The sequence below is a fragment of the Camelina sativa genome, chromosome 13, assembly GCF_030686135.1.
Source record: "Camelina sativa cultivar CO46 ecotype springtype chromosome 13, ASM3068613v1".
In the NCBI taxonomy this organism is placed as follows: domain Eukaryota; kingdom Viridiplantae; phylum Streptophyta; class Magnoliopsida; order Brassicales; family Brassicaceae; genus Camelina; species Camelina sativa.
In genome coordinates this window covers 7,073,972-7,095,032 of record NC_141892.1, presented here as the reverse complement: position 1 = coordinate 7,095,032, position 21,061 = coordinate 7,073,972, and the positions used below count along the sequence as shown (strand labels likewise).

At 35.2% G+C, this 21,061-nt stretch overlaps 3 protein-coding genes and 1 pseudogene across 8 annotated transcripts; 2 read left to right on the top strand and 2 right to left on the bottom strand.

Annotated features, from left to right (window-relative positions):
• The first annotated feature begins 1,233 nt into the window (after positions 1 to 1,233).
• Positions 1,234 to 6,239, top strand: LOC104735816 (protein DETOXIFICATION 25-like). 3 transcript variants are annotated; one of them, XM_087480319.1, is made up of 10 exons: positions 1,234 to 1,451; positions 1,681 to 1,975; positions 2,385 to 2,923; positions 3,037 to 3,123; positions 3,248 to 3,304; positions 4,718 to 4,821; positions 4,910 to 4,975; positions 5,134 to 5,205; positions 5,411 to 5,495; positions 5,910 to 6,239. In XM_087480319.1, coding segments are annotated over exons 2-6 (951 nt in total). In that variant the 5' UTR covers positions 1,234 to 1,451; positions 1,681 to 1,708; the 3' UTR covers positions 4,719 to 4,821; positions 4,910 to 4,975; positions 5,134 to 5,205; positions 5,411 to 5,495; positions 5,910 to 6,239. The 3 variants fall into 3 exon arrangements, with proteins under 3 accessions (XP_087336445.1, XP_087336444.1, XP_087336446.1); XM_087480318.1 differs by having other exon boundaries at positions 4,712 to 4,821; XM_087480320.1 differs by lacking the exon at positions 3,248 to 3,304 and having other exon boundaries at positions 4,712 to 4,821.
• A 3,073-nt stretch (positions 6,240 to 9,312) lies between these two features.
• LOC104735815 (chromo domain-containing protein LHP1) lies at positions 9,313 to 11,904 on the top strand. Of its 2 annotated transcripts, none has more exons than XM_010455670.3 (6): positions 9,313 to 9,915; positions 10,304 to 10,329; positions 10,430 to 10,516; positions 10,624 to 11,376; positions 11,460 to 11,520; positions 11,614 to 11,904. In XM_010455670.3, the coding sequence occupies exons 1-6, from the start codon at positions 9,565 to 9,567 to the stop codon at positions 11,659 to 11,661; spliced, it is 1,326 nt and encodes a 441-aa protein (XP_010453972.2). In that variant the 5' UTR covers positions 9,313 to 9,564; the 3' UTR covers positions 11,662 to 11,904. The 2 variants fall into 2 exon arrangements, with proteins under 2 accessions (XP_010453972.2, XP_010453971.2); XM_010455669.3 differs by having other exon boundaries at positions 10,409 to 10,516.
• An 8-nt stretch (positions 11,905 to 11,912) lies between these two features.
• On the bottom strand, positions 11,913 to 16,342 carry LOC104735813 (disease resistance protein RML1A-like; annotated as a pseudogene). Its single transcript, XR_015577748.1, has 4 exons — positions 15,723 to 16,342; positions 14,501 to 15,653; positions 14,112 to 14,411; positions 11,913 to 14,021 (listed from the first exon to the last, which is right to left on the bottom strand). The product of XR_015577748.1 is annotated as a disease resistance protein RML1A-like (transcript).
• A 168-nt stretch (positions 16,343 to 16,510) lies between these two features.
• On the bottom strand, positions 16,511 to 20,040 carry LOC104735811 (uncharacterized). 2 transcript variants are annotated; one of them, XM_010455666.3, is made up of 11 exons: positions 19,881 to 20,040; positions 19,606 to 19,746; positions 19,471 to 19,528; positions 19,199 to 19,260; positions 18,732 to 18,877; positions 17,982 to 18,655; positions 17,692 to 17,864; positions 17,539 to 17,591; positions 17,296 to 17,416; positions 17,083 to 17,205; positions 16,511 to 17,002 (listed from the first exon to the last, which is right to left on the bottom strand). In XM_010455666.3, the coding sequence occupies exons 6-11, from the start codon at positions 18,096 to 18,098 to the stop codon at positions 16,633 to 16,635; spliced, it is 957 nt and encodes a 318-aa protein (XP_010453968.2). In that variant the 5' UTR covers positions 18,099 to 18,655; positions 18,732 to 18,877; positions 19,199 to 19,260; positions 19,471 to 19,528; positions 19,606 to 19,746; positions 19,881 to 20,040; the 3' UTR covers positions 16,511 to 16,632. The 2 variants fall into 2 exon arrangements, with proteins under 2 accessions (XP_010453968.2, XP_087336989.1); XM_087480863.1 differs by having other exon boundaries at positions 17,309 to 17,416; positions 17,982 to 18,881; positions 19,637 to 19,988.
• Between the last annotated feature and the right edge of the window lie 1,021 nt (positions 20,041 to 21,061).

Genomic DNA, 21,061 nt, shown 5'->3' with positions numbered 1-21,061 from the left:
GTTATATTTTTATATTTAAATTATAGGAAAAGTAAATATATATTAAAAATTGTTAAAAGATTGTAAAAGTTTTAAATATTATTTGAAGATAAGACTATTTTCATAATAAACAATTAATTTCTTATTTTTATAATTGCTAATATTTTATATGGATAATAATAAAAAATATGATGCAAATAAAGCAACTATATATATTCAGTACTTAACAAAAATAATCTTTGAAAAAATTAAAAAAAAAAAAGATAAAATTTTATGCCCCAAAAACCTCCGCTATGAAAAGAAAAATCTGTTCTTAGCGAATCATCTTGTAATAAATAAAATATAAGTAAAATAATTAATTACCAGCAAAAAAAACGTTTAAGAAAATTTTGGTTTCAAAGAAGATCTCTCATTTACTCAAAAGTTCAAGCTCGATGCATGAATACCTTGATATGATGCTCATTTACTCCAAATTAAGTCCGACCTTTTTTTGGATGTGACGATGCGTGGGTTAGATGAATCTTTTGAGCACGTGGACTCGTGGACAACAACATCTCCTCACTTCACCGTCGATTGGTTTTCTCTTCTTCCTTCTTTGTTTATTTCTTATTACTATAGATCTCTATGTATGGACCGTACGTATGGTCGTTGAAACAAACAAACCTATCGATATTTTCCATTCGAGATTAGGTTTTTTGCATGATTTATATTTCGTATTACATAATGTATAATTTATCCAAAAATGATCAATCATAACATATTAACATGATATCAATTGTATGTTTATAAGTAACATTTAATAACAGTTAATATATTTTATATAATTGTGTCCCCTCCTCCTCCACGTGATTAAATTCTCAATTTAACTAGACTTCACACAATAAAAGGGATCAAACTGATCACTCCAAAAAAAAAACACATCTTAACTACTACTACAACAGATGGGTGATCTATCCAAATCCAAAAAGGATTAGAGCCATTTACAAGCACTAGTTAATTTAAAAAACAATTGCCCATTGTTAATTTCCTTAAACAAACAAAACGACACATTTCCTTTCTAAAACGTTTCCACATAAGAGTATAATATACACTTTTATGTTACGTTGTTTGTAAATACACTCAACTCCCATTTGCTCTCTCAGTATATGTACAAAACTCCTTTTAAGTTAGGGACCCCTTTAGTTTAATTTAAAAACTCTTCATTTAACAAAAGCAGATTATCTATATATATTCAATCTCCTTCTCTCTTTCTTTGTCTCTCAGTATATAACAAGCGTTTATAGTTTTGTCTACCACACTTCCAAGAGAGAGAGAGAAAAAAAAATATTACACTAGCTTATTATTTTTCTTTTGTTCTTGCTTCTCTTCTTTTTATTTTTTTTTTCTTTTATTCTTCTGAATTTTCTGGGGAAATCTTTTTGTTCTCGGTTTCTCCGACTCTTTCCACTTGAACTAATAAGGTTAATTAAGAGGTAAAGTACTCCATACTTCAACAAAACTTCTTTAACTATATATATACATATGCATATATAGATATTCTGTTTATAGGATGAATTATATGTTGATAATTCATTCCAAGAAAAGTTTTATATATATCTTTTTGGCATTTAGGATGCACTTAGCTTCTCTAATCGGTGACGCGTGTGTGGATATAGTCGCGGTTACACTTTTTCATAAAAATTGTAACTTTTTTTTGCTTAGAGAAAATCAAAGGGATATATAGAGAAAAATGAGTAGGGGTGGTGGAGAAATGGAAGAGAGACTACTAAACGAGTCAGAGACAGAACAGAGGAGGGAGAGCCTCTACCTGAGAAAGAAGATCTGGACTGAAGTAAGGAAGATGTGGAGAATAGCTTTACCATCAACTTTGTTCAGAGTGACGTCGTTTGGGTGCATTGTGGTGGCTCAAGCCTTCATTGGTCACTCCAGTGATACGGGTATCGCTGCTTATGCTCTCCTTCAAACCACTTTCATGCGCTTCGTCTACGGTATTATGGTAATTAATCTCCCTATACGATCCATCATATTATATATATAAAATATTAAACTGCTACGGCTTACGATTGTCGTCAACTTTTTTTATTATGACTTTACAAAAGGCAAATAATATTTTATTATTTTATGTTTGTCTTTTGTTATTAATTAAGCAATCAAGGGAATTATTAGATTTAAATCACAGATTTATACAATTGACTCACATGGGGACAATAGATATTTATTGACAAATTATGCATAAATCCGTACGACGAAAAGCAATGAATGATATACTTAGCACTAAGCAATGAATGATATGCATAAACACGTATAACCTAATGGTTTGGCTATTTTCGTAGTTGTGTCTCACTTTAACCGTGACAAATAAAAGGTTATGTAGTAATATTTAGGATCTTAGTGATATATTACAGGCAGGTATGTCAAGTGCTACGGAGACGTTATGTGGACAAGCATACGGAGCACAACAATACCACATGATGGGGATATACTTACAACGTTCTTGGATAGTAGACACCTTTGTAGCCACTCTCTTCGTCCCTTTCATTGTCTTCGCGGGTCCCATTCTCCGGTCACTACGCCAAAACGTTGAGATCACTGAGACGGTAGACGAGATCTACGCTTGGGTCATCCCTTATCTCTACAGCATCGTGTTCACAATGACAATGCAAATGTACCTCCAAGCGCAGATGAAAAATGCCATTATAGGCGTTCTCTCCGTCATAGCCCTGGTATTGGACATCGCAGTGACGTGGTGGTGTGTTAGCGTGATGGGGGGGATCCATGGTGCGCTTCTAGGGCTTAATGTTAGCTCGTGGTCAATGGTAATAGCCGAGTTTGTGTATGTCTTTGGAGGGTGGTGCCCGCATACTTGGAGTGGCTTTAGCACTGCTGCTTTTGTTGATCTTATTCCCATGCTCAAGTTATCTGTTACCTCCGGCTTAATGCTCTGGTATTTTACTTCTTTATCTTCGCGGGATTATCCACGAAGATTAAGGCTGGACAGGCCTGTAGGCTTTTAGAAATTTCTAATGACTCTTCTTGAATCTACTTCTCTTTGAACAGCTTAGAGTACTGGTATACGAGCATCCTCGTCTTGATGTCTGGATATGCAAAGGATGCGAATATCGCAATTTCTGCTTTCGCCATATGGTACTACTAATTAAAATACACCATGCAAAAAACTATAATTAATATTTGAATAAGCGTTTTGTAAATTTTTGATTTGTTTAGCTTTTACCATGATGAAGTTTAAATACTCAATTGAAATTTACAGCCAATATATATACACCTGGGAGCTGAACATATGCCTCGGCTTTTTTGGTGCAGCATGGTATGCAACTATGTAATTATATATATATATATGTAACACTTCGTTTACAATATTTTGATTTATACAAATATTTTTTTGTTTAATATTTTGAGTTTTGTTATATATATGAACAAAATATGCAGCGTATATTTCGTTAATGCAATTGCATAACCTTTTTTACATAAACTTTTTATTAAGTTTAGATATATCAGTTATAAATTATAAACTTTTTAAAATTTTATAATTTACTATATATGTATGTTAAACAAACACTTTTTATATTAATTGAGTATATATGTTTGTTTAAAAAAATTCAAATCACAATCTATGCAGGAAAAATACACCTTTTTATTCATGAGAAAATTTTTACACTTTTTCGTAGACGAATTATGACAAATAAAGATGATAAAATCGATTGACTAAAAATCAAGATGGGCGGAGATGTCGCAATGGACGGGATGAAACAAAGATGAAGAAGATGACATATTTGTTTTGTCAGATAAAAACAAGAACAATTGTGTCGGTCTAGACAAAAAAAACAACCAATATTAGTTTATGTTAAAACAAAAGTCAATTACGTAATATATATCTGTAAGTAATTAGTATACTGAATTAGTTATTTTTTGTTCAAATAGCTATTTTCCTATTTCTAACAAATTATATATACACATTTTGGTCCATTTTAATAACTAAAGTTTATTAAAAGAAAAACAATGTGGAATTCATATCAAACAAATAACTGTTAACAACTTTTATTTGCATTTCACAACAAAACTATATATACTAAAGTTAATTGATTCTTTATATATAAAACATACAAAACTATAATACAAACTATTGTGTTCATATATTTTAAAATTTTAAAAATAATAAAAATATTATAATCTGTAAATAAATAAATAAAAAACATACAGTATATTCCTTCTATAAATCACTACTTTTTTAATTGTATGTCTATGTTATACTATAATATAAAACAATAAACCTCAAACAAAATACTTTCTAATTTCCATACTAACTAATATATCTATATTTGTAAGGTTGTACATTTTAAAAATACAAATTAAATATTAGTTTAATCTATATATATAAAGTTTACTTTTCTCATTCGTGGTGCTGCCACCTCAACTACTCCTTCTATTTAATGAGACCAAATTTTATAAACTACCCACTAACCATTTTCTATTGTTTTTTGGACCAAATTTCTTTAAAACCCCTAATTATTTGAGACTCCTAATATGACACGTCGGTTAGATTTTAGGTTGCTTTCTATGACTATATATATATGTAGGATTTCGAGGGAGGTTCGACCTCACCTCCTTCTTCACATTTAAAAACGAAACGTCCTTCTTCTACTTCCAATCGTTTCACATCCTATATGAGGGTTTCACCTTTTCTTATTTCATTGTTTTCTCGGGTATATGCAAGTTCCAGAGATGAAACTGGTCTCATGGACGTTAATTAGGATTAGGGCTTAAACGTTTCAAATCCTGGTGATAATGACATATTGTTCGGGGAAGTGCAAGTCATTCCGGAATGTAAGTGTCTAACCAAAAAAAACATCCACTCCGTATTTCTTTTGCTTCCTCCGATTGGTGATTCATTTTCTGATCTTTTTTTTCTCAGATTTAAAAACCTTGACTGATGGTTTCAGTTTGGTTTATCAATCAATTACGTAGCCAAAAACGTCAGGTAGCTGCTCTTTCTTAAGAACTTATAATAAATTTTGTATTTGGAGAACTTATATTAAAGTTTAGTATTATCTTCGTTTGGAATATGTCCAATCTATAATAACTTATGTTGCTTATCTAAACCTTTTTATATGTAGTAAATTTGTTGATTTCTTGCAGGTGAAAAGCTTTGGATGAGGAGAAAAATCCAGAGACCTACATACGAAGACTCCTCCAATTGCTAAATCATAGGTATGGCTTACATTAGGAAGAGTGATTTTGTTGGGCTTTTCCTATGCCGATCAAACACTTTTTCCTTCGTTGGTCAAACCATTTTGTGTTTATTTAACTGTTCGTATGTACTCTTATTAATAATGTGCTTCATGGGGTTAAAATAATTGAACTACATATCATGATTTGATTATTTTCTGTACTTTTGTTTGCGTTTTTCATTTAGGAAGTTAAGAAAAAGAAACGTCACTGCGAAAGAGTTTGAAAGTTATAAATGCTAAGCTTCCACAACGTAACTGCCTCAAATTAAGGTTAGACTAATAGACATTCTCTTATTCAACACTCTGATATAATTTGTAAGATTGTCATGGCAATTAAATACAAATCTGATCAGTTTTAAATTTTTATTTTTGTCAAAGGTATAGAACTTACACTTTTGTATATTAGATATTTTATAAACTTCATGCTATTGCATGATTAGAACATATATACATACTACATTGAACATAGTATATCCTCACTATACATATTTCTCAAGAATCCCAAAATGGTTACTAATTTATTCGTTGCAACTCTTGTGACATTTTTGTTACAAATAAAATTTTGTGACCATTGTATTGCAACCATTCAAAAAACGTCACAAATGCATAACAATGTTTATATTGTGACTAAATAATTTTAATTGTGACTAAATATTTCGTCTTAATAAAATTATTTTCTTGTAGTGCTTGAAGATGCATTGACAGGAGGAAATACAACACCATAATGTCTATGCTGATGATGATCAATTCGTTTGTCACATAAAAAGACGAAGAATGTGAGGAGGTGGTGCGTTAGTGCAAGAGTGGAGAGAATGAAAGTGTTGTAAGTTCTGTTAGTAGTTTGGTCGGAAAGACCAGTTAAAGTAGAGGCCAAAGTTATGTTTTCGCTTAGATTGTTGCACCTCCAATGCAAATAATGCAAATGGGTATGTATATGGGTGTGTATGTGTCCATAATCCATTGCATATAGTAAGTGGAAAAGCTTAAGTGATTGGCATGAATTCTGCCGCAGAATCTTTTGTGTGCTCTACCAGTTCTAGATACAAAATCAAATCAACTTTTACTTTGATGGAAAATGATTGACAAGTAACAAACACGCTTAGCTATAAATTATCGCATGAAAACATGTATTACTGACTAATTGTTGTCATGAAGGATAGATAATAGCATTTCAGACCGACAAATTATAGTTTTACTATACAAAGTTAAGATTTCATACTTTAAAATTTCATCATAATGATTTATGTTACTTATACTTTTAATTCATTCACAGTACTATCCAAAGAAAATAAAACATGAATTTGCTGCCATTTCTTATCATGAAAAAAAAATATCTTCACTCTATATATAAGCTTATAAAGAATATTTTCTTACTAACATCTTGAATGAATATAGACATCAAGATTAATAATTCAGAAACTCAACTAACTAATATCATTAACAAAAGTAAAAGAAAATATTCAAACTACATTTGATATTGTTCAGAAAAAAAAATCTACAAAATAAAATAGCTACAGAAAAATTTATTAACACTTTAGCATTGTCTTATAAATTTTAAAAATTAATTTGCGCGTAACGCCGCATATCGTCCAGCCTATATATAGCAGTAGGCAAAAGTCTTAACCTAAAAATCACACACAACTTGCAAAAAATGCTGCGAAACACACACTATTCCCTTCAAGAACTACCAAACGACGTTGCTAAGATTTCATGGACAACCGTGAGACATGTTGTGCAAGCATCACCACATCTAGCCAAGGCAGCCCAAGATCACCGAGTCTACAAGAATATCAACCTAAGGCCCCTGGCGATGAATCCACTAGCAGCACTAACGAGATACCAAGACCTCATGGAAAAATGCATTACAAGTGGAAATGTTGAGGCTCACTATATCAAAGGGATGCAAGAGTATTTTCAAAAGAACAACACAAAAACAGGGCAGGAACACTTGAAGAAGGCGACAGAAGGTAGTTATGAGAATGGTATGTACCTTTACGGAATTGTGAAGTTGTGCAGGAAACAAAACAAAGCAAAGGGTGACCAATGCTGTAAAGATATCAAAAAGGCATTACACAGAGTCAATGTACAAAGCCTACAATGCTACTACACTACATTGGCAGCAATCAGACCAACTATTTACTGCACCGTCAATGACATGGAAAATAGATGCGCACACTGCTACTACTACAAAAAAATGCTCAAATTTGTCTTTTTCATTTAGCTTAAGGAACAACAATATGGTTTACCAATGTTATCAACATTAAATCAGTTCCACAATTCAAAATAGAAATCTATGTTTTTCTCCTTCTTAAACAATAGCGACGCCTCCAAAAGAATTAAAACAAGAGAAACAAGGAACAAACCTGAAAGTATAGCAAGTAAACAAAAGATATATATAAAAAAAAAATTAAGTCCACCGCTTACCATCACATCAAAATCAGAACATAGAAGATCAAAATATGTTGAAAAAACTTCCTACAATCCATCTCAAGAAAAAAGTCTTCAAGTATTACGACCAACATGACATAGATATATGCAAAAAGGTCTTTACCTTCAGGGGCAACTACATCGTAGAAAAACTCGGCTTAGAAAATCTGGGCTATACAAAATCAAAAAGAATAACCAAATCAAAGCAAGGCAACACAAGCAACACTTTCAGAGGACCAGGGAAACACAACTAGAAACCAATTAACATTATTTGGCAGCACTTCACAAAACCATCACTAAAGACAAAGAAGGTAAGAGATGCACACACCTTTTGTAAACTAAAGAGATTCAGAAATATGAGTGCCACAATCGATAATCGTAGAACTAAATTATATGAAAATGAAAACTAAGCCAACAAAAAACAACATGGACTATATAAAATAACAGCTAAGAAAATTAATTTTTCCCAAAACACAGCTCACATCGAATCGAAAAAATCACTCAGAGGACAAACGGAAAAATATACAACTAAGAACACAAAAACAACTCACAACTTAATTAGGAAATCTAAGAAAGACAACACATTTTCATATAAAAAAATTTGAACACAAATTCACATTTACGTTTAACGAAATCAACAGGGGGATAACCAAATATCTCCTACAGATGCGAAGCGAGCAGGAAATCAACCAAATACGCAAACCCAAAAAAAAAAGATAATGGATATATGAAAGGGATGACTGAAAAAACAATTACGAGCATTAAAGAAATATGTTCAATACTCATACTGTCTTCTAGATCAAAAACATTGCTCTTCTCCTATCCGTTCACGAGGACATCGAATTTGAAAAAGAACAAATTCATTCCCAACTCAATAACATACAAATAATGATCCAATAGACCAACACATTATAAGCCTTACAGAGAAATTGGGCCCAACGGTTGAAACAAAGAAAAATAACCCAAAAAAAAGAAATGTAAGTTATTGAATTTATTTACTTTTCTTAATAAAATCCACAACTTTTTTCACTCCAAACACTAAAATATTGACAAAAAAACTACTCCCACAGATTACTAAATACATATGAAAATATTAAAAACTCTAATCTAAAACCACATATAAAACCAAATAACAATCCAACCACAAAATGACAAATAATAAGAAATTAATCAAAACTAACAACTACCCCCAAACAACAACTTTAACTACACAATATTAACTTCTCATGATAATTTAAAAAAAAACATTAAAAACACACAAGATTATCTCAATTTTTAAAAAATAAACAGCGATATGCTTGAAAATATCCAACAAAACAACATAACCACCCAAATCAAATACAAAAACAGACGTAAACTGATGATTTAAAAATCTACTTTAAAATCTATTAAAATCCACTGTTATTGAACTGATAATTTAAAAATCTACGATTAGGATTTTGGAGGATTTTAAATTTACTAAATCCTATCAAATTCTCCAAAATCATGGTTTGAATACACTCGGGAGAGTATTATTATTTTTTTACAATTATGTTTCAAATATTTAGTTCAGTAATTCACGACAAAATAATGTTTGTTATAAAACCAACAATTTGTTTTTGTTTTATTTTTTTGACTAAACGAATATTTATTACTCATTAACAAATAAATTTGTGTTATCATTAATTAAAAAATAAATAGAGAAAGTGAAAAAAACAGGTCTTTTCAGGTCAGGAGGGTCAGGTCTTCTTCCAGCAAACCATCTCCAAAACCTCAGAAATAGGGAAAAGTTTCAATCTTTCTCCTTTTTTATTTTTTATTTTTTTCCTTTTGTGTTGCTTCTCCTTCTTCCTCCAGAATCGTTGATTTCTTTTAAGGATAAGAAGGCGATTCACAGATTAGCCCCTCCTTGGGGGTTTTGAGCTCGGAGGATATGAAAGGGGCAAGTGGTGTTAAGAAGAGAACCCAGGTGTTGAACGACGCTGGTGAGACGGAGATGGCTTTTGAAGAAGCTGTCGGAGAAACCCGTAAAATTAGCGGTGGAGACGGTGGGTTTGTCAGTGACGACGGCGGAGGAGGTGGAGGTGGAGAGTTGAATCTTCGCGAGATGGGTGATGACAGACGTACGGAGGATGGTGAAGAGTATGAAGAGGAGGATGAGGATGAAGATGATGGAGGAGATGAGGAAGATGAAGGAGAAGGAGGTGGAGGGCAAGATGAAAGGCCCAAGCTTGATGAAGGCTATTTCGAAATCGAAGCTATTCGTCGTAAGAGAGTTAGAAAAGTAAGCTCCTTTTTTTTCTACAGGCAAATGTGGTTTCTTGATACTATGGAGGTTTTAAGGTTTTGTGAAGTGTTAAGATTAGGTTACTTCTTCTCATAGTTTACGTTGGTGTGAGACAAATTGGCTGCTTCGGTGAATTAGTAATAATCCTAACAGATTGCTCTTTGATGATGTCTAGGAGAGAAAGAAATCACAAAATAGTAGTTTATGATCTAAAGCTGGTTATAGTGTTAAGATTCTGTAATTTGTTATGTTGTACGAAGATGATGGTGATCTTTAATGTTTGATATCTTCTTCTTTCTGTTTTTGATTGATCGATTCGTTCTGCCTTTTAACTTTACTGGTTCTTTTGCTCTAATGTGTATTGGATGGTGCTTTTGATTTGTAGGGCAAGGTCCAGTATCTTATTAAATGGTGAGTTCTTCAATTCATACTCGGTTTCGTTTTTAAGTTTGTGTTCTTGATCAAACATATGCTTTTCCATTGACATAAGTTATAAACTCGGTTGTGAAAGGCGCGGGTGGCCAGAAACGGCTAACACATGGGAGCCTTTAGAGAATCTCCAGTCTATTGCTGATGTTATAGATGCATTTGAAGGAAGGTATATAATAAATGCATCACGTTTAGCAGATTTAATGATAACATTCAATTGATTGTTTTCATGGATTTTCTTGGTTTAATGTATGGATTTGCCTTTTTGTTTTGTAGTTTGAGGCCAGGAAAGCCTGGTAGGAAGCGGAAGCGCAAATATGGAGGACCTCATTCTCAGATGAAGAAGAAGCAACGTTTAACATCTACATCACATGACGCTACTGAGAAATCTGACTCTTCTACGTCTCTCAACAACTCTAGCCTTCCTATTCCTGGTCCGCAAGACCTAAGCGGTTCAAGTCTTCTAAAAGGAGATGAGGAAGCAAAGAATGCTTATCCATCCAGCCAAGTTGAAGCTAACAGCGGGAGTGTTGGGATGGTCCGGCAAGTTCGTTTGGTTGAAGATGAGAAAGAATATGATCCAACACTTAACGAGTTAAGAGGACCAGTCAATAACAGTAATGGTGCAGGATGTTCTCAAGGAGGAGGCATTGGTTCTGAAGGTGATAATGTAAGACCCAATGGCCTTCTCAAGGTTTATCCTAAGGAGCTTGATAAGAACAGTCGTTTCATAGGTGCTAAGCGTAGGAAGTCTGGTTCTGTGAAAAGATTCAAACAAGATGGATCCACAAGTAACAACCACACTACACCCACAGATCAGAATCTGACACAAGATTTGACTACATTAGACTCTTTTGGTAGAATTGCAAGGATGGGTAATGAATATCCTGGTGTGATGGAAAACAATAATTTGTCTCAGAAAACCAAGATTGAGGAGTTGGACATCACAAAGATACTTAAACCGATGAGCTTCTCAGCATCTGTATCAGACAATGTCCAGGATGTGTTGGTGACCTTTTCAGCGCTGAGGTTTGTCTCATTTGTGCTTTGGTCATTTCTCGCAATTTGATTTCATATTCTTACAGTTGTACTTAATTTGGCTACTCTCATAGGTCTGATGGGAAGGAAGTGATGGTGAACAACAGATTTCTCAAGGCTCACAATCCTCATCTGGTAACATTATCTTTACAGCTTCTTTTTTGCACTTGCTCATTTGGATGTTTCTTATAAGCTTTTCTAATTTGTTTTTTTTTTTTTCAACACCAGCTGATTGAATTCTATGAGCAACATCTCAAGTACAATCGCACTTCTTAAATCACTCCGAAAGGTAAGCATTTGTTTGTACACAGCACCTGTAGGTAGAAAAAGATTAGATGGGTTTTTTTTGTCCTAGCAACGCAACATGTAGAGTCGAGGTAGCGGCAAGTGGCTTTTTGTATCGCGTCTCCGGGAGGTTTCACATTGTATTTTATCTCCTTGGGTTCGTTATGTTTACTCTCTATCATAGTAAATCTTGTCACTTGGACTTTTGCTTCTTATAGCGGAGGTTTTGTTGCACTTGCTTGTTCAAAGATCAAGTTCATGATGTATTGATGCAATCAAAATATATGGATCAATCGATATATAATTATGTATACAACAAGCCAACAAGTGAATCTTTTACTCTCAGATACCATTTGGTTGATATAATTTGGAATGTGCCTTTCGAGCCAAAGGAACTGGACGAAACTTGACCCTCTTGGGATTTGGTTGTTCCTTATGCAAGAACTCAGCTTCATATGCTCTTCTTTTCAAAACTCTTGCGTCATCAGTTGCCTTTGAAAGATCCAAATCAGAATTCTGAATTTTCTCTGAGTCAGTAGAGAACTCTTGCATCATGTCTTTAAATGATATAAGGTGCACCCCACATTTTTTAATCACTCCAAGCGGGCTAAAAGATTCTTCTTCTGTGTTTTCGATTGAGAATTCGAACAGGGCTTCATTGTACGCTCCCATGGACATGCATGTTCTGCTGAATAAGAGGAGGTGATCTGATCGAAAATACATGTTTGTGAAAGCTTTTGGATCAGGATACCACATCTCATCCATAACTATCAGCTCACAAGCATCAACATCTTTTAAAATACAAAAGCAGTGTATCTTCAGATTGTTCATCGGGTACTGTCCATCAACTCCAATCATGATGCAGGCAGAAAATCCCAAAATGTCAGACGATTTACTATGAGGTAAGTGTATATTCAGCGACGAACCCATGACTTGGTGATTGAAGCAAGTTGGTACATCACTACCAGGAAAGTAAGAGTGTCTGGTTTTGCTGACTCTAGCCTCATGTTACGATGAATGAGAATCCGTGCTGCTTGATCCAATTTGTAACAGTTGCTGGCTACAAGCTTGCGCAGACAATATTGGTTGAAGCTTCCTGAGATACTCACTAGGGATGTGCAGCTATGGATGTAGATATACAAGAGACCTCGTGGAAGCTCATCGGGCAATGCTTGAAGTCTCTGGCAATTGTTTAAATTCAGTCTGTTCAACTTGGTGAGCCGTTTGATGCTTGCAGGGATGAATTCAAAATTGTTCCCACTCAAATCTAGTTCTAGTAGATTCCATAAGTTACCGATACTGTTAGGGATCTCTGTCATGTTCATGTTGCTTAGGCTCAGAACTCTCAAGTCATCAAACCTTGATAAGGGTGGACAAAGAGAATGCAACAAACCTTCTGGAGTATAGAAACTATTCCCAATCGCTAAAACTTGAAGACGAGAAAGTCGTGCAATGGACCATGGTGCCCGCCTTATAGCTGTTCTACTGGCTTGAAGCACCTCAAGAGCTACTAAATTCCCAATGCTTTCAGGTAGTTCTTTAACGCTAGTCCTATCCAAATCAAACCACCTCAAGCAGCTCATTGTCTGACAAATTTCTGGTGGAAAACTCTCGAGTAAAGAACATCCAGAAAGCTTGAGCTTTTCAAGTGATCTTAGCTCAGAAATGCTTAACGGAAGTGATTTCAGTCTTTTGTTTTCTGAAATATCCAAGGACCTAAGCTGAGAGAGATTGTAGATCCTTGCAGGAACTTCTTCAATTGATGTCTCAGATATACGCAGAACTTCTATATTCGTGGCAACGCGACGGAACTCGTTGACATTAAGGCAACCAGAAACTTCAAGAGTTTCAAGAGATGTTAGACTCTGTAATGTGTCTGGGAGGTTCTCAAGATGTTTGCAACCATCCAAATTCATGGATTTAAGTGAGACCAAGTTCCTTACAGAGCTTGGAAGAACCCTGAGTCTCTGGCAGTCTGACATATCCAGTTCAACGAGATAAGAGAGATGGCTGATTGATGATGGTAGTTCCTCTATCTTTGTACTGCTCAGATAGAGTCTTCTAGTATTCCAAGAAAGTTCTGGAAATTGCACTAGACTTAAGCATCCACTCATTCCCACTGTTTCAAGCGACTTCAAAGTTATCCCAACCGGAATGTTCTTGAGTTGGATGCAATTAGTCAAGTAGATACAAGAAAGTCTCTTAAGATTCTTGATAGATGGAGTAACCTCAACCAAGTTTTGGCAACAGGAAAGGTTTAGTTCCTCCAGATTTGTGGCTTTTGAGAGATCTGGAATCTCGACAAGGTATTTACTGCGAGAAAGATCCATCTTCTTCAAGTTCCTAAGAGGCTGAAAATTTTTACATCAAATGTTTCAGTATCTAGTCCAATAGTAAATAACTAAAAGAAGAATTATCTGCAGTTTATATAGAGGAATTACCTGGATCCCATCCCAAAGTTTTTCAAGCTTGCTATTACTCATACAAAGTTCAACAAGAAACTCAGGACAAAATCTTGAAGGCATAGTCTTTAAAGGGTATCCATCCCAACGTAGATAACGAAGCTTGCGTGGGAGATAACTCAGGCCATTACGTAGATGCACTCTAGTCTCTCCATCAAATGAAAGATCATAGAAGTTGAGTAGCTTGAGATTAGACAATCCCTCGAAAGCTCGATCACTAGCAAATACCTCAGGAATTTCAGAGACGTTCAGAGAGATTCCTTCAACAAGTTGTGTCCCCTAAAAGAAATTGAAAAGTCAAAATCAATTACATGAAAATTCCGAAAAGATAGAATGAGAAGAGAAGCACATGCAGTTTAACTTACAGCAGAAATTTCTGACAGCAACTCACAGATGTCTTCAGGGTTGACAGCAACTCACAGATGTCTTCACAGATGTCTTACAGCAACTCACAAATTCCATAAAAGTAACCGTTGGGCTGGGTTGTTAGCTGCTTGTTGACGAACAAGCTCTCTACCCATCTGCTCAAGTAAATCATGCATCTTTATGCATCCATTTGATACAATTATCAAAGACTTCTCTGTAAGAATCGTGATTCCGATATCAGCAGCATAGCCACAAATATCAAGAAGTTTTGTGACATAATCAACATGCTTCATGTTATAGAAACATGATATATAGAGAAAAATAGCCTTCTCTTGCTCATCTAATCCATCGAAGCTAACTCTCAGAACTTCCATGATATCACTTTGAGGGTAAGTTTTAAGCCTAGCAAGAGTGCTTTGCCATTCTCTACGGCTTCTTCGACAGAGGAAGCAGCCTAAAACTCTTAGAGCCAGTGGAAGACCAGAAGCATAGTTAATAGCTTGAACTGATAACTCCTGAAACCCATGTGGAATTATAATCTCAATTCTGAAAGCATAGTAACAAAAGAGCTGGAGAGCTTCTTTTTTGGGTAAACACTTCACTTTATACACCAAATCTATGCCATGAGAAACTAGCAAATGTCTATCCCGTGTTGTCACGATGATTCTGCTTCCCGGACCAAACCAATCAATCTCTTTCACCAGTTCATTCAGTTGCTCAAATCTATCTACATCGTCGAGCACAATCAAAACCCTTTTGTGCCTTAACCTTTCCTTTATAATGCTGCAACAAGAAATCGAGCTCCATGCTTCTGTATCCTTTTCTCGAAACATTCTGCATAAAAACTCCCCTTGTAAACGCTTGACTCCATATCTGTTACTGACTTCCTTCACATTCTCCATGAAGCAATGAGCTTGAAATCGACATGAGAGTTGATTGTATAAGTATTTAGCAATCGTGGTCTTCCCAACTCCACCCATTCCCCAAATCCCCACCATCCGAACATCTTCTTCGTCCTCCATAGACATCATAGACTGCAGAAAGTCCATATGGGAACTCATTCCAATTAACTCTTCTGAGTCATCATATAAACTTGAAACCAACTTATCAGAGATGTCTTTAACAATCTTCTTAATCATCTTCGACTCATCCCTCCTACCATACAAAGTTCATCACTTTAACAACTTTAAATACACACCAATAAGACTTATCTTAGAAACTTACCAATTCCGAGAATCTTCACCAGAAATAGAAGCCAATTTCGTCAAAGCTTCTTTCCATTTCCTCACTTTCTCTTTATCACTGTGACTCTCAACATCTTCACCAAAACCTCCCTTCTGTCTTCTCACATCCGAAGGATCAACCTCATAGAAAATGGGTAAAACTGTCTGATTAATCGTTTCTTCACATTCCATGATCTTCAAGACCTCATCTAAGCACCAACTTTAAGCTGCGTAGTTCCTGGAGATAACGACGATGGCAAATCTGGAGCCTTTGATAGCATCTACAAGCTCTGGGGAGATGGATTTGCCTCTCTGTAGATCCAAATCGTCCCTGAAAGCGTTGATCCCCATCCGATCAAGCTCGCACAGGAGATGACTCACAAATGTTTTACGCACATCTTCTCCTCTAAAACTCACGAAAACGTCTGTTTTCCAAACTGCTGAAGAAGAAGAAGAAGAAGAAGGAAGAGAAGCCATGGATTCTCTCTGAGCTCTACCACAAAAATTCCATCATCTTACAAGATAAAGCCGACACCTTTTGCCTTCCTTACTATTTTAGCATAAACAGATAGCTCTACTATCACCATCCAGTTATTCTCCAAAACGGAAACCATGAAAATGATCCTCAGAACTCAGAAGTCAAAGGTTCACAACTACGCGTGGTAGAGTCAGAGTCAAATTGAAAAAAATCAAACCTTTTGTCCGCTTTTGCCATATAGCCGCGTCAATGGTTTAACGGTGAATATCAAATCAGTGAGCTTTGAAGATTTCCAACTTCAAAATCAAAACTTTTCCAAAAAAAAATTTCTTAGTATCTTCAAAATCTTAGAGACATTTGACAGAACTGGGTTCAAAGGAGTAAAATATAAATATACAATGTGATTAGAGTTTGAATTTGTGGGTGAAGTTGATCACTCAAGGAGGTGGTGAATCCAGTCCTTTACAATAACTGGTGAACCATACCAAGGTCTGGTTTCATCGTCTGAACCAACAGGTGAATGGTAAACACCGTCGAAGGTAACATTCAATGCACCTTCAAGATGAGCTGAAACCTCAGGAACCACTCCATCACCCCACACATCAGCTGTTCCACATACTTGCTTGTATCCTTGCCCTACAAAACGAGCACGAAAACTAGTCCCTGAAGAATCCGATAGATCGCTCTTCTTGTTGCTTGCTATAGCAAGTTCTGAAATCGCTTCTCCACTGTCAATCCCAACAGTCACATCAGAATCAACATCTGCATCTGCATTGTCCACCAAAGGAGCTCCACGAATGTATCTACAATATGAAGTAAAAGAATTCAGATTCCAAGTTTTAGACATAGGGTTCACACATATGTGCTTTTTGGAAGCATTTACCTCCCGGCAATACAGACATATCTCAGCTCAGGAGTGTAAACAGCTTTTGCACAGTGATCTTCGACATAGTAGAGAAGACCTCTTGTTTGGTCAATAACCCCTGGTTGCCCTCTCGGTGGTGGTCTAAACAGGATGCAAAAACCACATGGTTAAAACATCGAAGCAATATCTCTTGAAAGGTTTAAAATAGTAATCTGCATGTTTGTTACCTACAAGTGAGGCGTACCAAGTGTCAACAACAAGGAGATATCAGACTTCCCGTATTCTTCCATGTAAACTCGAGCAAGCCAGCCTCCAGCTGAGTGTCCAATCAAAGACAATCCTTGTCCTTGACCTATAAGTGACGCAATACTAAAGTGTTTTATGGTCACCGCAATTCACAACTGAAACTAGCAGCTAAGTCTGATCCAAGAACACAAAGCAGCAATCTTTAGCAATATCAAATTTGACATTTACCTTGAGCTAACTCATTGGCTTTGCGTACTGCATCATCAATTCTATTCAAGTACCTGATCATTGATCCATAAACAAGAGTCATCATTTGAAACCAGTCACAAAAACACTCCAAACACAAAACAAGTGATATGTTCATGGAGAAGAAATCAATACCAATCAAGAACAGGACGAGGGCGGAGCGTGCCGCGCCAGTAGGATGGATCAACCAAACCGGATGCATTTCTAAACCAATCAAGCCTTGATACAGCTGCAACCACCGCACGAACACCGTACTCACCCAATGTTACCTCCAGCTTCTTGTAGTCTCCTGAATTGTTCCCTAAACCCTAAAAACCAATTCCACAAAGGAACCATTTATTGAGACATGAAACGCACCATGGAAGAGTCGTATAAACACTGAAACCAAGTTTTGGGCTTTAAATACAGAAGGAGGAGTTATTTACCGGGAGAATGACGGCGGGACGGTGTTTGACTTCACCGGCGGAAGAGGAGGAGGAGGTTGACATGGAGGCGGAGAAGTTTGGCCTCAGCCTGAGTGATGGAAGAATCGTCGAGGCCATCGTATTGGGTTTAGTGGCTCTGAGAGCTCTCAAGCGGAGAAAGCTGAGAGAGTTTTAAAATCCACATGTTCTTGTATATTTTGATGTATTTACAGGAAAACCCCATTTATTTCACCTCTTAGCACATTAAGTACAAAACTCTTAATTTTATAGATTGAGAAACACAGCTTTCTCCTCTTCCGAATAGTCAATGTCTACGATATGTCGATATACCTTTAACGTTACAAACTAGCAAATATGTTGTAGCAGTAAAATATAATAACCCTGACATAGAACTACATGTAGAATAGAACCTACCTCAAGTAGAAATCATATATAAATGATGATAATAAGAAACCTTATTGGCATGCCCTCGGTATCGTACTCACTCTTTAACAAGTAACCATAAAGTGGCACAATCAAAGAAACAAGGAAAAGCCACGTAAAAGCAATTAGTTAAGTCATTCAGATGTGAAGGCCCAAGCTAATCACCAGATACACAACAGAAGGGCAATATGCCCAGAGAGGAGCCGTAATAGACCACTAACAACACCAACGTTTGTGTAAAAAGTTCACATCTACAGGTAGGAGATGCAAAACAAATTAGATCATGTTGTAAAACAGAATTGGCTGGCAAGACAAATCTCTTCTCACTTTGACTGAGTTATCTGCTGATGCCTCATCTGGAAAAAATACTACAACGAGATTATGGAACTGCCATGTGCATATCTAATGATCGAATGAAGCCTTCTTGTGTTCTCCCCACAACCATAGCATGTCAGCTTGGAGTTCCAGGTTGGCTACCTAACAGTGACAGATAGCCACATAAACTCAGAACATATAAAACACTAATGGATATAGAGGCACCCAGCTCTTTAAGAACCACAACAAGATACTAACTGCGCCACACCAGAACTTAGGGACTAGACCAAGACATTGTTGGGGGGCATCAAGGGTTTTCAAACATTTTTTTTAAAAAATCAACCCTCTTAGCTTATTCATGTTCCTCTTAAATTGCCGGAAAAACAAAGTCACAAAGTAGCCAGAAGGAAAAAGACAGACAGGGGAAGGTCAAGTTTTTGGTTTAGACACCTTGTGATCCAGAGTTATGGAGGCATTACCTGATGATCGTATATATAATAACTGCAACTTCATTTCCAAAATTCGTTTGGCAGATGAGGACCTTCATTACAGATTAAATAACAAGAATGAAGCTTACACTGCAAAGCGTATAAAGATGCTAATCAACTAGACAAAATTCGACAGTTAAGGCATAAATTTTAGCAGGATGAGTTAAACCTATGGATACATTTCGTTAAATAGCTACATACTGTGATTCTACCCCCAACGGAATTGCAAATTAAAACATTAAAATAAAGTACAAAGTACGAACCTTTAGGCTTCAGATGAAGAAAACCTTACTGATAACGATTAGATTTTAGCATGGCACACTGCACGAAAGTGATAAAATTATGACAGAAGAGACCAAGAAGACATTTCTTTGTGTAATTTTTAACATTGATTTAACCTGTAAAACAAAAACAAGACCTCTCACACACCGGTTTTGTTCATCCCAATGTCGACTGAGTCTAGAATTTTGAGAATGGAGATGCCAATGCATCAATACTTCTACATGCTGTCATGGGCCTCTTGATTGCTGCCGATTCATCTGGAAGTTGAGAAACTTCCCAAGTAAGCAGTAAGACACAACACAATATCCCATACATCTTCTCATTCCAAGAAAGATGACAAAACTATAATTCCATTTGTTCCCAAACCGCTAAGTTAAGATGACAAACGTACTCGGGATCGATCTAATTGGCTGTGGACTTTTGCTTTTCCCTTTCCGCTCTCATCCGGAAATGTGTTGCCAATAAGTAACCATCGACGGTGAACCTCTTGTCTGAGCACACAAGGACTCGAAGTACAAAATCTGTATAATAATAACTGAATAAATGCCAAATACATTGGAATTTTTCATCGTATTTTTTCATTATATAATTTTTTATATATATTTTGAAAAAAATTATACGTTGGTAAAATTATATATTTTTAAAAATTCTTTTTTATCAAAAAATTGCATTTGCTTACTATAATTGATATTTGTTTCTGAGTAATATTTATATATCAACAAACTTTTACGATGATTATTACTCTTTACAATAATTTTTCATAAAATATCTTGTAATAATACATGCATACAAATTTATAAGGTTGTCTCGATTTATTATAATTTTTCATTTAATAATTTTTAACTTAGAGTTGAGTATTTTTACCATAATTTTTTATTATAAGTTTCCATTTTAATGGTTGTGTTTTTAAAACTCACAGTTATATATGTTTATTATTTATGTAGTTTTAATCCTACTTCTTATTTTAATAAATTTTAATTTTATTATTTAGTATACATTTTCAAACTATTTTATTATTTTTAAATGAATTTATAATATATAGTTTTAAATTTTAAATTTAACTTTTTTTTTTGAAAATATTTCTCCGGTGACATCACGAGAATCTGAATCCTAGTATATAAAATAGAAGATATTAAAAAATATAATATATGCGGATAAAATGATGTTTTTTATATTCAATTCATCATTTGTGGATCAACAGAAAAATTGTAGAAAAAAAAAAGCAAAATGTACTAAGAATATCTCTCTTTATCTCGCTAATCTCTCTTTATCCCTAATCTCTCTAGCGTGAGAGTGACTTCCTTTTTCATTACTTCATCATTGTTATATCCGTCATCTCCCTAATCTCTCCTTTTATCTCCATAATCTTTCTTGTTGATCTCTTATCCTTCAACACATTGATTAATCTCTTATCCTTCAAGACATTGATTAAAATCATCCAAAGCATATGTTGTATCATCTAAGACCTCAAACATACAACCCAAATGAGAAGAGCATCATCGATTTCATTTTTGTTGTTGGTCGTGAAGATGATTATCCTTTCTTCCTCACCAAATCCTATCAATACAATTT